The 17451-nt window shown below is 43.4% G+C and overlaps 1 protein-coding gene across 8 annotated transcripts in view; it reads left to right on the top strand.

Moving 5' to 3' along the window:
- RAD51B (RAD51 paralog B) overlaps positions 1-17451 on the top strand; it is a 780046-nt gene that overhangs the window by 606394 nt on the left and 156201 nt on the right. For all 8 annotated transcript variants that reach the window (XR_014148103.1, XR_014148104.1, XM_081829424.1 and 5 more), the window contains exon 8: positions 14397-14493. Coding sequence is in view for 6 of the 8 variants with exons in the window: in XM_081829424.1 (XP_081685550.1) it covers positions 14397-14493 (97 nt within the window). In the remaining 2 variants the exon portion in view is untranslated. The remainder of the gene's footprint in view (positions 1-14396; positions 14494-17451) is intronic.

The following is a 17451-nucleotide window of genomic DNA, read 5'->3' as shown; positions in this document are numbered from 1 at the left end:
CCCCCTGCTTGTGTTCCCTCTCTCACTGTCTCTCTCTCTGTCAAATAAATAAAATCTTTAAAAAAAAATTTAAAATACTCTGCAGTTCAAATTCTTATAATATTGGGGCCTCTTCTGCCATTTGTAAAAACTTTCCACATAACTCTCAATGACAAAATTGCACCCTTCTTTCAAGGCCCAGATCAAATGACACTTTTCCTGAGTACCCCAGTGAGAAGCCATCTTTTCCCATCTTCTAGACTCTCTCTTCACCCTCCTTATGACAAGGATTATTTGCTCCCTTTCATTATAGTTTATATAGTAATACTCATACTACTTATCCCTTTTAACAGAAAAATAGCAGTCTTCTATTTGCTTTGTTTTGACCCCAGTTAGTATTTAATAAATATTCTATCAACATTTTGAATTGTAATAATAAAATGACTTGAGTGATTTTATTTTGTCAGATATTCAGCTTATATTTCAGCTATGCTTTAAATATCTATTGGGGACTCAGTCAGATGTAGAGCCAGATTTTCTATCTCAGAAGAGGGAGGAAAAGAATGTGTAGAGGAATTAACATGGAATTTGGAGTCGGAAGACTAGATTCAACACCCACCTCAATCACTTCAGAGTCACTGCTTTAGAGCAATTGGTATGTCACTGGGAGCCCTCCCTAGTAGCATAAGGATCTGTAGCAAAAGTCACTTAGGACAATTTAAGATTTAGCTCATTAGAAAGAGAGAAGGGAAGAAAAGACTGTGTGGATTTATGAGTAGTAGTGGATGGTACAGGGATGGAATCTTGGGCTTTCAAAACCCTTCTAGGTGGTGCTGGCTGGGGAAGGGACGTCTGAGAGGGGTTCCACTCTACTGTGTTGGGAAGGTTGAGTGTTCAAAGCCCATGGGGTTTACAGCAGAAAGAAGATGGTGGAGTTGGGAAGGGAAGCCATAAATATACACTTTATTCTTTAACTCCTTGCAATCTTGCCCCAAACCTACCTAGTCCCAGATACAGCTTTCTTTCACTTCTTGCTTCCACTGTCCTCTCTTAGGAACTCCTTTGCTGAATTAATGAATGGGGCCACTTCTAATAAATCATAACCAGCACTTAAATGAGCCTCACATGAGTAACAGAGGACCACCTTCAAAGAGAGCATAAAGGTTCGGACACTATCGATAGTCACCTCTGTAGAGAGAGGAAATAAAACCAAGATCCCATTGCATTGGGCATCACAACTTCACAAGCAGTTCCTCCTTGTTTCAGAAAGACATTGAGACCCAGCTTTCTCATGAAAGTTATTCCTTTACCATCAATCTGCCTCTCTCTAGGAGGTGCATTCCCCTTCAGGATCAAGGAGTGTAAAGAGCATGGGATCTGGAATCAGTAGACCCAGGTGTGGGTCCATTTATATGCTGTGAACTTTAGGCTACTCACTTTTCCTCTCTGATGTGGAAAGAGATGTAATACCTACCTTATCACTAGATGATAAGGAGGTTCAGAATGAGATTCTGTATTTGTTTATGCCTTGTGTATATAGCCCCTTAATTTTTTCTAAAGCAACATAAAGAATTCTTCCCTATTACCAAGTTATTTCAAAAGGCACATCTTGCCATGGGTGAGAATCAGAGCCATGTCGTGGTCTAATGGCTCTTCTGTTTACTAGCGTGAGCAATTCCCTCCACCCCCTGGCACCTTGCTTTCCTCTCTTGTGAAATGGTCAAGAATATCAGTTGTCCAGACAAGGAAGTTATTTGAAGTAGAAAATGTGCAGGGTAGACATAGGACTGGTGAGTTTCCATTCTGCTATTTCCAGTTCTACCTATTTCATTTCTTCTAGCAGGATTTAAAATCCACAGTAGTTTTCCTGGTGCCATGATTAAACATGGTGAGTCTGGTTGAAAGAAGTGATTTTGGAGTCACATAGATGTGGCTGCTTGCTGCAAGCTATGCAAATTACCAAATACATTTATCCTGAGAGCCCAAGAACAATGTCACCTACCGCATAGGATTGCAATGAGCCAAGTTACGTAAATAAGGCATTGAGCGTACTGTTTGGCACCCAGTGGGTACTCAATGAGTGTTAGTTTTTTTCCTCTAGACTATTGCTCTTCAGTTTTTACCCTCATCAAATCACATTTATTATACATTCCAAATAACGCACGGTACTAAGGAGGTGCTTTAATAACAGGGTGCTACGGGACCGTCAGGTTGGGATGAAGAATGGAGGGAGCCAGTTATGTTTGCCTTGTAATAAGCAGTAGTGGTATCTCGTCTCCTTGCTGTGGTCCTGAGCCTGCTGAGTCACTGTTCCAGCCGCTTGGCCCCATGATCTCTGGCTGTGTCTACGGAACACAGCAAAGGCCACAAGAAACCAGCACTAATAAATGGCAGATCATTTTGAGGGATTTTTCTTTGCGTTCCTGTGCTTGCTCTCCTGGTGAGATAGGAAACCTTTAATAAGACTTTTCCTAAATGATGCTGCATGTGAAATGTGGATTTTCCCCCCTCTGTTCTCCTAACAAATGACCATTTCATGAGGTTTCTTTTCATTTTTTTTCCTTCTTCTTTCCTGCTTCTCAGTACATTCCACAAAGAGCTTATTCCTCTGCTGGTTACTGATTGATGGTTCTACTCTGTGTGCCCTTTAATTTTGCAATAAACCAACAAGGAGTTGAGACCACAAACTTAAAGAGAATTGACTTATTTATTTGACTGGATTCACTGGAATAACAGGCAGACTTAGTCGTTTCAGTGCTGTCCTGGGGGGGGCAGGAGGAGTCCGTGAGCCCAAACGCTGCCTTGTAAATAACCAGACAGAGAAGAGCTTCCTTGTCCTCCCATTCCCAAGCAGCTGGCTGTTCATTTTCAGCAGTGATCCCTTTCCAGGCCTCGATCTGAGCAGGAAATCTTCCACAAGACTTGCTCACAGCTCCAGGATTCTGAATTCAGTGGGACTTCAGATATGTGGAAATGGAAAGACACCATCCACAGGTCCCGTGTTTCTTGTTTTCAAAGGGCTCCTCATGCCCCTTAAATGATTGCCAGCATGACCACAAACCTGCCTGGGTTACCAGTCCTTCCAGGCCTGGCCTCTCAGCTGGATGATGTCAAGGACCAAGAACAAACCCCTGCCCCTACCCGCTCCATCCCGGCTGTGTCTTCACCATAGATAGACCAGGGCCTCCATCACAAGCACCAGCAGCAATACACTTCAGGAATCAATTACCAAACATATGAAGAATCGCCTGATTTTTTTTTTCTTATTTAGCACCACCATCGTATGGTGTAACCAGTCAGAAAATGAATGCAAACATCATTTCAAGTCGGAAAACAAGAACAAACTTTTTGAATGGCTCACGTGGATCCTAAGTGAACTGAAGACAGTCCTTTTAGGGTATTTAAACACATAGAAACTCCTATCATTTATATTTAAGGAGGGCGGTGTATCCAGGGCTGTTCCCTGTGAGTTGAAGTAGAGCTGGAAAGATAAAGGCCCACATGGGATTGCTCCCGGCTGCGAACTCCTCCTCCAGATCCCCGCGCTGTTTATGGCTCCACCACGTTTAACCAGCTCACTGCCTGTCCTCCTTCTGCTCTCCTGGGCAACCTTTCTTCTGAAACTCTTGTCATCACATGTTAGCAGAAGTGAAAATATTAGCAGAGAGGTTAGCGGCCAAGACAGAAATAGAATCCAGGAGTCTGTGTCTTTTCTTCTGCCATACCTGCTGGAGCATGGTTCCTCCCTGCACTGAAGACTCAGTGTTTCCAGCTCCACCAAACAGCATTCGAACAGTCGACTGGTTTCTTCTTGCTACTGAAAGTTTGTCTTATTCTTAAACATTTTGTACAGTTTTTCTTTCCGTGTGATTTTGCAGTAAATCACATGGCACTTGGTCCATCCGATCTCAGCAAATGCCAGGCTCTAAGGAAATTAATCCACAAATATCCATGAGGCTGTGAGGGTTCTTGTCACAGAGCTTTTATGTGGTAGAGCCGGCACACACTGGAGGTGCAGACAGACCGGGTTTGAATCTGGCTCTGCCACGCACTAGCTATTCCGTCCCCAAAAATGGTTCAACTCCTCTGAGCCTCAGTTTCCTCATCTTCAAAACTAGGATAATAACATTTGCCTCACTGAGGTGTGAGGATGAAATGAACTAATGTATGTAAAGCACTTGGTACAGGCTTGGATCCACAGGAAGTAGACAGTCTCCTCCCTTCTCCCTCCTTTAGAATGGGTACAGGGAGGCAGAGACCCCTGAAGTCTCAGGACATTGACCCTGTAGGTAGAGAGGGAAGAATCACCTACATGACACCGAGAAAAAATCCTGGTACTAAATTACTTGGGACCGATTGTCAAGGGGGACCATTAGGAACTGGGAGACGAGTCAGCTGCAGCGGGCATGGTGAGGAAAGACTTCATGGAAGAGGTGCAATTTGAACTGGTCCTGAAAGAGGGAAGCTGGAAGCAGAGTAAAGGACATTTCAGCCTTGGCATGGGGCACTTGACATGGGGATGAGAGCCAGAGTGAGCGAACCATGAAAAACACAGAGAAGAATAATAAGAGTGTCACAAGCTTCAGTGTTCCCATTGGAGAAAAAATGGGAGTGAGTAGAATGGTAGGTAAAAAGCTGATAGTTGTTAGGCACCTGCTGGGTATTAGGCACCGTCTTAAGTGCTTTCTGTGCCAACTCATTTATCCTCACAACAGGTACAATCGTTCTCTCATGATGCAGTTGAAGAAAGTGAGGCACAGAAAGATTAAGTCATCTACCTGAAATTCTACAGCTGAGTGGTGGTGGAGCTGAGACAGAAGCCCAGGAGGTCTGACTCCAGAGCCCACCCTCCTAATACACAAGAGCTGTTTCCCTCATGAGGCAGTGAGGATGAGCTAAGACCACTCTGTGAGCATCCTCTGAAAAGTATAAAGCATCATGCACACATAAAGTGCTGTCAGTATTCTTGTTAATGACGTTAGATGAGAGGCAAATGAAAATGCGGGAGGAAAAATGACAGGATAGCACTCTCGTGCAGTTACGCTTAGCAGCTCATGTCCCTCACCATCCCCTCTAGCAACTCAGAGGCCTGACACAACCTCACACTTCCTCTCGGGACAGTGCTCCAGGTGGCCATTCCCAAGGCACCAGAGTAGATACTAGAGACTAAAAACCTATTTGTCATCTGGCATTGGGGCTCATGCCTTGAGTGTGATCTGCCCTTGGCTAGGACATCATTTTATGGGCCTGTAGCACATGATGGGGATTGGCTTGTTAGTGACCACGATCAAAGATCTCCACTCCAAGGGCATTGCCATGGAAGGAGGCCCATCCTCACTTGCCATGTAAATATTTAGCCATTTTAATGTATTTGTTCTGGGCCTATTCTTCTTCTGTCTCTACTTATGTTGACTCTGTTTAATTGTAGGTTATTATTGTTTATGGATGTTGATGTCATTTATTTAAATATGGATATAGACAGATAGCTTCAGCTCCCAATTCCCCCCACCCTTCTTTAAAAAACAAACAACAACAACAACACTTTACACAATATCCCTTCTTTGAGGATATCAAATAAATAGTTTTTGTTCAAAGGCTTCTCTCACGAGGCTGCTGTTTTGGAAATTTGTTCCTAGGCAGATGTTTTGACCTCCTTTTGAACAGGTTATGAATGATCTTTGCTCTCATTTTATGCTACAGATTGACTTTGGAGATAGAATTGGATGCATGCACCCAGTTTCTGAGTTCAGAGAGCCCTTGGAATGCAATTTGCTTGAGTGGCATAGAGATACAGAAGTCAGATTAGTGTTGGCTTGTCCTCCTCTGGAGATTTTTCAGAGGCGGGGTGAGATCAGAGGCCCCTCTGGGCTTCAGCTCCTCCGGGCTTCAGCTCCTCCCCACTCTAAGCCACTATAAGTTTGGCTGAGGCTGGAGAATAGCAAAGTAGGTGTTTATCAGGCTGGACTCCCCCAAGAGCCATATTTTCAGACCCCTGGGGAGCAAGTGACTCAACAGAACTATTTTCTTGGTCTCAGATGAGTCTAAGGAGGGGAAATCAGTCAATAGTAGCTGCCTGTGATGGACTGATCACAAAGCTGTGTCTTTCTAACCCTCCTTGCAAATCAAAAGGAGGGGAATCCCCAGAACCCAGGCGTACACGTGAATAGAAAGCACCATCAAGTAACAAAAACACCTAAAAAGGTCAGCAGAAACTCAGAGGGCTGTTGGAAATTCACCTCCCCTGCCTTTCTGTGGGGCTCAGTGGGCAGTAAGGGAGTGGGCGAGGACAACCAAACAAACCATCAAAAGCCACTCGGCCGCAAGAAACGTACAGTGCAGTGAAGGCTGGTAGGAAGGTTTCTTCCACATCTGGGAACCTCAGAGTCATCCAGCAATTGGCCTTGTTCGCTTCCAAGCCCCAGCTGGCCAGAGACCTATTTGATCCCATGCTAAGGGCAAAATCGCCCACGGCTGGGGAATGCACCATTTGAAGCTGCTGTGAACGCACTGTCGCAGGTCACCAGCGGCGCGTGTTATTTCCTGCAACAAGCCCTAGATCACTGACAGGATGTCGCCCAGGTTGGGCTGCAGGTGGAAACAGCACGCCAGGCTGCTGTTTGTGGCCTCGTTACAACTGTCACCCCATTTGAGACCCGGAACCAGCGTGTGTTAACCTCAGCCCCATTGGAGCAGTGGAACAGTGGGCTGACAGCGGGACCGAGCTTTCACGCCTACGCAGTAGCTGCCACCCCAGGTTCCCCACCGCATCCCCTTGCGTGTGCACCCCTGGAGAAGGAGGCCAAAGAGAAAGCCACCCTGCCGTGCTGCCGTTTTCTTGTGTCTTTATTTTGACCAAATGGCAGGCACAGTTTTATTTCAGTTCGTTTCCTCTGAACTCAGAGGTCTAGACAATGGCTAACACGAGACAGAAGCAGTAGTGTTACCAGTCTCTGTGTGATTGAGTGTGTGTTTGTGCAAAGCTGTGGAGATTCATTTCCTCCCTCCACCTCCGTGGCCTCGTACTGAGCCAGTATCTTTGTTAGGGACTCTCCTACTTTAGGGACTCTCCTCGGAGGCAGTGTTTCTTGAGCATTGCCTGTGAATTTCCACAGTGAAACCTACAAAAGAGATTTTTTCCTCCAGGTTCGTAATAAGAGATATGAATTTTTATCAAGATTTGAAAGTATTCTCACCATAAATACCAAATTATTTGCAATTGTGTCTGTCATTCTTTTTTTTTTTTTTTTCTTTCTCTCTTCCTCAGCCACTGCCATTTGGTTCTGTGTAAAATGGATTTCTTGAGGGTGGAGATGATGAGAATCAATGATAAGGTGGAATTTTAAGTGTAATATTCATCCCGATGCGAACTGAAATGTATAATGTTTTTCATAGCAGCCTGCTACATTTGCAGCCAGAATATGTTCATTTTCTTTATGTCTTTTATGGACTCAACACTTTTTTTTTTTTTTGACTCAACACTTTTTAGGTTCAGAGAAGTTAGGAGCATTTTCCAGAATTGCACAGCAGGCTAGTGACAGAGCCAGAAATACGAGGCAGGATGCCTGACTCGCACAACAGTGTTTTCTTCAGGCCAAATTGAAGTTTGGTCCTTTTACCACAAATATTTTGAAAGGAAAATCCCCCACAGTCTTTCAGATTTTCCCAGAACACAATTGTCATACGGACCTTCAAGCAGGCTGGAATACTAAAACCTTATCAGTTCTTTATTTTAGAACTGACAGTTGATATTCTCTGGGCTGAAGCTAAAGAAAAATGATTTTTTTTTCATAATGGAATGATTTATAATTTTCCAGACCTTGGCAAAATTAAGCCAGTGAATAGTAAAACCAGAACTGTGACGCTCAAACTCCAAAATATTTGGTCTGACTTTTCCTCACAACAAATACTGGATATCTCTTTTCAGAGTTGGAAGTGACAGGAAGGGTTTGGGATGGGGAGAGGCGGGGGAGAGGCATGTGTCTATGAGTGTGGGCTTCCAGGCCTCTCTTGGAGGAACTCCCTCTGTTCCTGCACTGCACCCAGAGCTGCTCCATCCCTCGTGCCCTCCCCCACTTTCTTGCGGCAGGGGGGTTGGGGATACAGGGGGGTGCAGGTGGGCCCACTCCCAACTCCTGTACAGCAGAATGGGTTGGGGCAGACACCGTCATGGTTGGGAATCAAGAGGAGAGTATGGTGAAAACCACTCCAGGGCCTTTCTCTCAAGCCTTGGTGATGAAAGGACTCAATGAACCTTAACAATTTCTCACAGGAAAATTCCAGCCTCTGTCTTCTTAAAAGCAGGACATTCAGCAACCCTTAACAGAGCCAGGATTAAAACCCAGAATTTCTGACTTACCCAAGGCCTATGTTTAGATAGAAAGGCTCGATCACTGTCCTATCTGGCAATTAGGATCATTTTAGATACCAAAAATGACAGTTTAAAAAAGTGTACCGTGGGCAGATAGACCATTTTTAATACAAAAAGAAGAAAAAATGAACTATGACTTCAGAATCTTTGAAAAGCAGAGCCCTGTCATTTTGAGAGTGCTAGATTTGGCAGCAGGCAGGCAGTTTGTGAGCAGAGTCAGCCCCCAGCCTCTCTCTCCATCGCTCGGATGATGCCCTTTCTCTGGCTGGCCAGGTTATCTGGTGCACTGCCTGTTCACTTGAGTAACCAGGAGTATTGGGACCATCCCTGCACCTAGCGCTACAGGCCCAATTAAAGTGATTTTGAAACTTGTCTGATTCTCTGTGTTAGCTTGTAGCAGGTTTCTGACAGGGAGGGGGTGGGAGGAGGAAGTGGGTGTTTTAATGGGCATAGAAATGCCACCCTACCCCCCCGAGGGGCCTCACGCACGATTCCTCTAACCCAGCCTCCCCCTTAAACTCTTGCACATAGACATGAGTTCCATGAAGAGCTTTAGATTCCAGGCCTCCTGTGGGCCTCGGAAATGACATGCCACATGCATCTGGGGCACTGAAAACCACCAAAAAGATAGGGAGAGTTCGACTCAGATTGCCTCAAATGCCTGGCTCTTTTGTAGAAGCTGCAGCTACTTACCTACTTGACTATGGTTATTTCGTAGCATCAGAGTCCAAAAGGACTCTTGTCACAAAATCGGGCTTGTTACAATGTAGCACTCTGATAATCTTCTAATTTCTGGACATTAAAAATAATGAACAAAGAAATCTATAGATCAAATTCTCTAGACCAGGACATGCAGGCCTGGAAAAGTCACCCATCCTAGGGTCTGGGCTAAGAGCTCCTCCTTCCTCTCCTCTGCCCACTGCTGCCTTGGGAGGAAGAGTGGGCAGGGAAGCCAGCACGTCCCTCTTCTTTTTTTTTTTTTTTAAAGATTTTTTTATTTATTCATTTGACAGAGACACAGCGAGAGAGGGAACACAAGCAGAGGGAGGGGGAGAGGGAGAAGCAGGCTTCCCGCCGAGCAGGGAGCCCGATGCGGAGCTCGATCCCAGGACTCTGGGATCACAACCTGAGCTGAAGGCAGACGCTTAACGACTGAGCCACCCAGGCGCCCCCACGTCCCTCTTCTTATCTGAGCTGCTGACCTCAGGCAGGTGACTCTAGTTCACCTGGTGGAAAGTGGGGCTTACAAATTTTGCCTCTCACTTGCCCCCACAGAAAGTTGAATGAGGGCATGTGCCATATATTTAGGTCCTTAAAAAAATCTGACTTGTAAATATTGAGTTATTGTTTTGCTGACCATGAATATTTCTTCTGCTGACCAAAGAGGGCCAGATATTCCATTCCAACCTCTTCTATCCCTGGCTTACCATAAAGTCCTTCTTCTCTGTCACCTTCCAAGAGTCAAATAAAAGGAGCTTCTTCTGCCAAAGGCTGTGCCTTTAGATCTGACAGTTCTCCACCCTGATTTCTTCAGGGCTGTCCCATTTTCTCTTCTGTCTCCCATTTTTCAGTACTCACCATGAGCTGGAATATACTAAGTGGCTACTCCTGGAGGCCCCAGCAGAAATACTTCTAATACTTCACTGTAGGGTGGATCAGACTAGACATACAGTGGCCCCTAAGGTAGAATATATTCTGGACCAGGAAGTGTGAGTAGGATGGGGGCGTGGGTACAGCATAGATATAGTTTGGCCACAGCATAGCCAAAGAAAGATGGGTCAACTGAAGGCAAGTGGTCTGCACTGGATACAGAGACTCATGGAAAAGCAGGCTTAATTGCCCAGGGGACTCTAGCTCCCCAACCCCCTGACCCTTAGGGCTTATGGTTCTGATCAGTTTATTCTGCTCCTACCTTCTTGTCTCCAGTTATTTGCTCTCTTAAGCTATTTTTTTTAATACTTAATGGAAATGAGTCATATTTCTGTTTGTGTGTTAGTTGGCTTTTTCATCCACAAGACCCTGTCTTCTGACCAAAATGACATTCCTTCCCATCCATCTGCCTTTTTAGTTCACCTGGTCTTTAACTGGTTCCTGTCTTTCCACCTTTTTTTCCTCTAAGACCTGTTCTCTGTGAAAGCAGGACTTACTGGGTTGTTTATGAATACGTACCCTGAAGTTTCTTCTTTTTTAAAGAGCTTTATGGTGCCCTTAAAGTGAGCATAGATGCTGTACACAGAAGGGTTGAGTAGGATGCACTTAGAGAAAGCCAGATAATGCAAGAGAAAACTTGGACCCAGGGACATGGTCTTTGGAGGGAGAAGTCTCACCCCAGTGTTGCCTTGGGAGGGGAGCACTAAAAATGAGACTTAAGGTCTATGTGGTATGAGAAGACTTGACTTACCATTTGTAAGTCAAGGGTACCCGAAGCATCCTGCAGCCCAGAGGGCAGTACGGAGAAACCCTGGGAGTAAGTGGTCTCTTGATATACAGAGTTGAGTGGAGATAATTGTTACTTTGTCTGACTTACAAAGCCTCCTCTTCCCAGTAGATGGTTGGTATTCTCCTTCCTGAAGAATAAACTTTAAGCTAGACTCCGTCTCCTCCTGGCTTCAGATGTAATCATGACCACTAAAACAAACAAACAAAAAACCAACCTATTTTCCCCTTAGTCCAAGAGTCCCATTCTGGCCTTTGGATTTGTAGTTGATGGGGGTGGTGGGGTGGGGGGTATGTTTTCAATGAGCCATACTTTCAGAGAAGTGGCAAAAATAGTTGCTGTCCTTTCATTTAAATTGTCATTGCTTTTTGAACATATCAACAATTGTTCTTTGTCAGCAGTGGGCTGTATGTTATACAAAAGGGAATCAGGTATGTTTTCTATCTAAAGAGGAAGGTACCAGTCCGCAAAGGATAACTAAAGACAATGATGAGTGGTAACATTTTAGCATTAACCACTGGTCAGGCACTAATGCTAAGGATCTTATATGCATTATCCAGTTTCGTGAAACCCTGTGAGTTCAGTATTATCATACCAGAGAGGTATGAGACTTCCCCAATGTCATATGGCTAGTAAGTGGTGGAGCCCAGGATCTTAACTCCAATCTGTCTGACTCCCAAGCACTTACCCTAACTACTGTGCAAACTGCGCTCCCACAAATGTGGCACCAAGCATCGGAAGCCCCAGTCTTTCCATTGGAGCAAAATGGCAAGGACGCCCTTCTGAAGTGTCAGTCAGAACAACTTTCCAGAAACCAGGTAGTGTTAAGACTCTGTTTATAATGTGTAATAGTATTTTATAGGTTACTTTAAGGGTGTAGTTTTTGGGTCTCCAGAGGACAATACATTTATGAGCTCCTGCGCAAGCCATGGTTATTTGTCAGCGATGCTATTTGAAAATGTTTCCATTCTATCATTTTGCTGAACACGGGTTGAGAAAACCACAACAATTTAATAAGATGATGTGATTAGCAAAGCCCTGAGTTTGGTTGCTATGTGTCCTTCAGTGATTTGGCTTTCGGGTGCAAAATACAAAAGGAGAGGATTATTAGCAAAACCACTCTTGCCCTTGGAGAGTGAAATGTCTTCTCCACCTCGTCTCCTGTTGAAAGTGGAGATGGTGCTGAGTACCTTCTGAGGGACATCTGGAGTTTGGTTTGAGGTTCTGCAGGACATAACTCTATTACTTCTGTATAATAAAACCATCATCTCAAGACAAGTTTCCATGAAGGACCAGTGAAATAATAGTAAAAGTGAGGGGAAAAAGTGATCTGAATATTTTAGTAAATGGCTCATCTGTTAACTTACAAGTTTCTAGAGAAGACATACAGAGCCTTCACCTCTTTGTTTCTCCCTGTGTATATGGTGACAGGCCTTGCATGGTAGGTATTCAATACATTTTTTTTTTGTATTATCATCACCATATCATTAGAGTTCTTTCATTTTTACCAAGCCATCATTTAGAAGAATTCTCTAAAAAAGTAGAGCTTTCCTATTTTGATCTCTCAGAAGCTTCACATTTTTAAAAACTAGGACAGACAGATATATTATTTTGTTCATTGGTAAATAAAGTGCATAGTATTTTCAGAGTAATACCAGTACCTATTGGCCTGCCTGTAAATGATTGCTATCTTTTTCTTATTGAGATTTTTGCACAAATTCCTAGCCATTGAATAAAACTTAAGAAGGACTAAGATTGGTAGAAATGATCAGATCCTGAAGTATATCCTAATGTAGGAAATTGTGGTTTAGTGTTCTTCTGTTAGATTCAATTATCTGAAGCACATGGTATTACTATATATTATATATATACTTAATCTATATAGCATCGTTCTGAAGAAAATAACACCAATAACAATGGCTTCTGTTTATTGACTATTTACTATGTGCCAGACATTGTTAGATGCCTCACATTGATTATCTCACTTAATTCTTGTAACAGTTCTATAAGATGGGTATGATTTTACCTATGAACAAATGAAGCTACTTAACTCAAAAGTTTAAGTAACTTTCCCAAGGTGTGCAGTGTCAGAGTCAGAATTTGAACTCAGTTTAATTAAACTCCAAAGCCCACACCCTATATTATAAAGAGAGAAATGAACATAATTTTTATCCAGACTCCTACAAATGGGCATTTGTTCTTGAGAGAGTAGGCTGTTATTTGACTATGTAAAGCCATTGTAATTGCAGACGCATGGCATGTGATTCTTACCAGTCCAGATGAAAAGTAGCAATGCAGAAGAATGAGGAGAAGATGAGCAGATACTCAGCAGAGGGCTGCAGGATCTGACCATCACTTCAGAGTAGCTGGAGACTCATATGCCTAGCTCACACACAGAGACCTTGCAAAGGTTGGCTTTGCTAATAGAGTACTTCATTTCTTTGCCTGACCTTGCCATCGTGCTCCACTCTCAGCCCTCAATTAAGCTGCCATTGGTAGAGGATTTATAACGTATCCCTGGTTCATTCAAGAGACAGTGACAAAGGTGTGGCTGAAAAGCCGGACAATGAAGAACAGAGACAGTTTCCACTTCTGTTCAAATTTGGGTGGCAACAAAACCATAGCTGACCCTTGGGACAGACCAAGACAGTCCAACTCGATGCTTATTCCAGATACTAAGTGACTAGTACCATTTTCAGAAGGGACGTTTCCTCTGAGTGACCAAGATGCTCACAGTTCTTCCACGTAATGGGAACACCCAAACCTTGGGAAATGATTGTGGTGTTAGTCAATGTAATGTTCCAGGAGAGAATCTGTATTTTATTCTTCCTTCAGCCTTCTAAACAATATAGTAAATGTTATAAACAAAGATTTTTAAGGAAAAGAATAGTTTCTTGACTGAAGTGAATGTCATGGTGTGGCAGTGGATCATATGAATTTTAAGTTGGTCATATTTTAATTTGATCATAAAATTATAAGTGGATCATATAATTTTAAATATGAACCGTATTTTGTATAGGTGGGTTATATTAATTTGTGTTTTAAATGCATAGTGAGACTGGAATGTTTTTGTTGGCGTTCAGTGAATCTAAAAGAACAGTGTTGTTCCTTTACGGATGAATCTTATTACAGTTTCACAAATTTGGAAATAAAACTCTGACTTTGAGTTAATATGGAAGAAGCCACAGGCATCCCAGTTTTAAATTACTGCTTTTATTTAGCACTAGCAATATCTTGGGCTGTGGATATAATCCTAAAAATTGAAGTTTGATCAAATGTGTTCATATGCATCTTAATTCTCTGGTTAGCCTTCTGTTATTTAGCTAATATGACAACACCTCTCAGTCCCAATTTACTCAGCATTTAGAAGGAACCGATTGGTGGTTTAAGCTCTAAAAAAAGCCTGTTTCCCCTTTTCTGTGTTTTGAATGACCTGTAGGTTTCGCCAGATATTCTGGCCTGCAGATAAAACTGATGAAAGTCAGAACTGGGGTTTTCCTACCTGTGCTTATCAGTCCTCCCCTGAACCACAGTCTGTTCTTTTGAGAGCTCTAATAATTAATTTGGTCTCTTTCTTCTCCCTTCCCCCACCTTCTCCCTGTCTGTTCACAGGTTATCTTGACGAATCAAATTACAACGCATCTAAGCAGAGCCCTAGCTTCTCAGGCAGACCTGGTGTCTCCAGCTGATGATTTGTCCCTGTCTGAAGGTAAGGGATCTGTCCGAGAGGGGCCGAAACTTGACACTGACGTATAGCCCCACCGCCTTTCCTCTCTGCCTCTCCGCCCCCTGTTGTGCTGGGAGGCTGCGCTGAGAGGCCCTGGCCAGTGAACACAGCCGGATCCTGGCGATTTAGGCTTAGCCAACTTCCCCGGCATCTGATCCCTTGTATTTGGAAAGGCTCTTGCCCCGTCTCTATAGGCCAGCTTCCTTTTTCATCCGAGTGAGTCACCTTCACGGACATCCAATCACCTCCACCTTGAAGCCTGTCACACCTCCATAGATTGATTTTGGGTCCTTAGTATAAGGCCAACTGCAAAGTGACTTGATTTTTGAGACTGATGCTCACAGGTTGGCTTTACTGGTGGTCCCATAGCAATTCAGCCTTTTGTTTGTTGTGCTGGGTGCTTTGGGACTGGCTAAAAGTGTGCACCAGTGTCGTGGGCTGGAGATGTGGCATTCCCAGCCAACTTTACAAAAGGGTTAAGAGAAACTCTCCACATTGGTAAATCTGCAAAATTTTCTCCACCCTCCCATGCTAGCAAAGGTCAGCCTAGCTACGATTTACGTAGCTAGGGGAATTACGCCACGGAGCCAGTGGGTGGTTTCTAGCTTTATTGAAAGTTCTTATGTGACATTTCTGAGTTCTGCTAGTTGTGGGCTGGATAAATGTGCATAGCTGTGACAGACCCCCTGCACTTCCATTTTCTGAGAAGTGTTCATGAGGGAGCAGATGGGATTTGTAGGACTCAAAAGGCTCCTGACTGCCAGGTGGTCTAACGTGGATTGACCGCAGTTTACGGACTCAAAAATTGGAAGGATCACAGCCCTGCTTCTTGGTGGTGTTTTCAGAGTGAAAAACTACTTATTTATAAAAATTGTAAAATGCTCTGTGTCCCCTCTTTCCACATTCAGTGGTATGTCATCCCTCCCCCTCATCACCTGGACTGAAAAGCCAAATCATTTACTATTCTTCCCTCCCTGCACTCCTCTCATCCAGTCTTCTTGGTTCTTCTTTCCAAATATAGTCTTCCTCTGCCCCCTCTTCTTTGTAATTAAAAAAAATGTCTATGGATATTACACATTTTTTTTTAAAGTAGGCTCCACGCCCACTGTGGGGCTTGAACTCATGACTCTGAGATCAAGAGTGGCATGCTCTACCGACTGAGCCAGCCAGGTGCCTCTTCTTTGTGATTTGTGTTGTGATCAGCTGACTTATTAAACTCACAGTTGGATTATTTTTATAAATTCCAAAATGGCCTTCCCAGCTCCAGCCTCTCTACCATTTCTATTCTGCCACTACCAAATGAAACTCTCTGAATCTGGCTTCCTTTTACTGTGCCACTCTCCTACTCAGAAGTCTGGGAACTGTATCAGCCCATTTTCTGAGAATGGGCCAAGACCAATAAGCTGCTTTTAAAATATTCAGGAATTTGTGGCTTGTCAGCCTGAAATCAGCCAGGGTGGAAGTATTTACACCATGGGAATCAGCACATGCTAAAAATCAGGATTTTTTTTTTTTCTCTTCTTTTGTGTGGATCAGTTTCCAAAACACGACTAGAGACAGTGCTTCCTCACTCCTCACAGTCTGCCCTGTCCTTCCCATTCCCCTTGGTTCTTGCCAGGGCCTTGCAGGAAGCTCCCCCATCAAGCACGCCTGCCACTCCCCACTCCTGCCCCATGCTGCTGCAGAGACAGCTCAACTTATCTAGAATAGCATTGCCCTTTTTTTACCTCTACCGCTTCCTTTCTTCCCGAATCCTCCGACTCAGTCAAGGTTTATTTAAAGACCACCTCTTCCCAAAAAACCTCCTTGTTTGTTCCAGACTGCACTAGTCTCGCTCCTCTTCCTCCTCTGTGGCCCTTCTACCTGCTCTGCTTTATAAAGAAAAGGTCCAGGTAACTTAATTTAACTTTTCATGGTTTCCTGACTAGATTGGCAGATTTTTTAAACAGGCTATCTTGTATTCTTTTCATATCCTGAGTGACTAGCAAAGTTCTAGGCACATAGTAGGCAGTAAATAAATGCTAAATGGATACCATAGTAAATACTTTGTAAACAGTAACCATGAGATTCACATAAAGCACCTCATTAAAAATTGTTGTAATTATTTCACACACACACATACACATTTATTCAGCTTTGAGGAGAAAAAAAAATATCTTGTTTCCTTATTAAAAAACCAATAAGTAATAGCACTTCGCTTTATCTTAAGCAAAGAAGAGGAGCAGAACAGATACAGAGGAAATTGTTTTTGGGACTCCAGTGTAACCGCTTCCACAAAATGGTAAAGTTGTATTCATGACAAGGGGAGACTTACCAGCTCATCCTTAGACAACTTTTTAAAATTTTGAAATCCTAGGGAGACTGAAAACAGTTGGTTTTTATAGATCTTTCCTTTGCATAGCTGAGCAGGTAACGAGGCTATAGAAATATTTTTCCTGAAGTCTATAATGAAGTTCCTTACCAGTGAACTAAAATGGAGAATTTTCTTAATGCATTTATACCTATTCAAATACATTGCAATGGTTGTTAATGCCACTATGGTTAATATGTATAAATTACTTTGTTGTTTCCAGGATCCATTGTATCAACTTTGCTATTGTGTTATTAGCCCTGGGACCTTGGGCAGGTCTTTTGATGACTTTGGGCCTCAAGATTGGAAATATAAGATTGCTGAAGTCTTTTCTAGCTCTCCCATTGTGAGATCATTTTGTGGGTCTGAAAATCAGGAGCATTCACTTGTTGATGGGGTTTTAAAATTCTGATTTATGGAGTGGAAGAATGGCCTTGTATTTTCCTAGATTAAGCAAGATAGAAAGGATCTTCAGGAATCTTAGCATTGATACTTCGACATACCTATAAGAACTTCCTTGCCCCACATTGCTGTCTCCTCACTCTGTAAACCATTCTGGTCTTGTCCGTCTGTCTCTTGCTCTCTCTACC

The sequence above is a fragment of the Leptonychotes weddellii genome, chromosome 9 (genome assembly GCF_054177405.1).
Source record: "Leptonychotes weddellii isolate Sample4059 chromosome 9, ASM5417740v2, whole genome shotgun sequence".
Lineage (NCBI taxonomy): Eukaryota > Metazoa > Chordata > Mammalia > Carnivora > Phocidae > Leptonychotes > Leptonychotes weddellii.
Note: the sequence above shows the minus strand (reverse complement) of the source record. Positions and strands in the feature narration are given on the sequence as shown.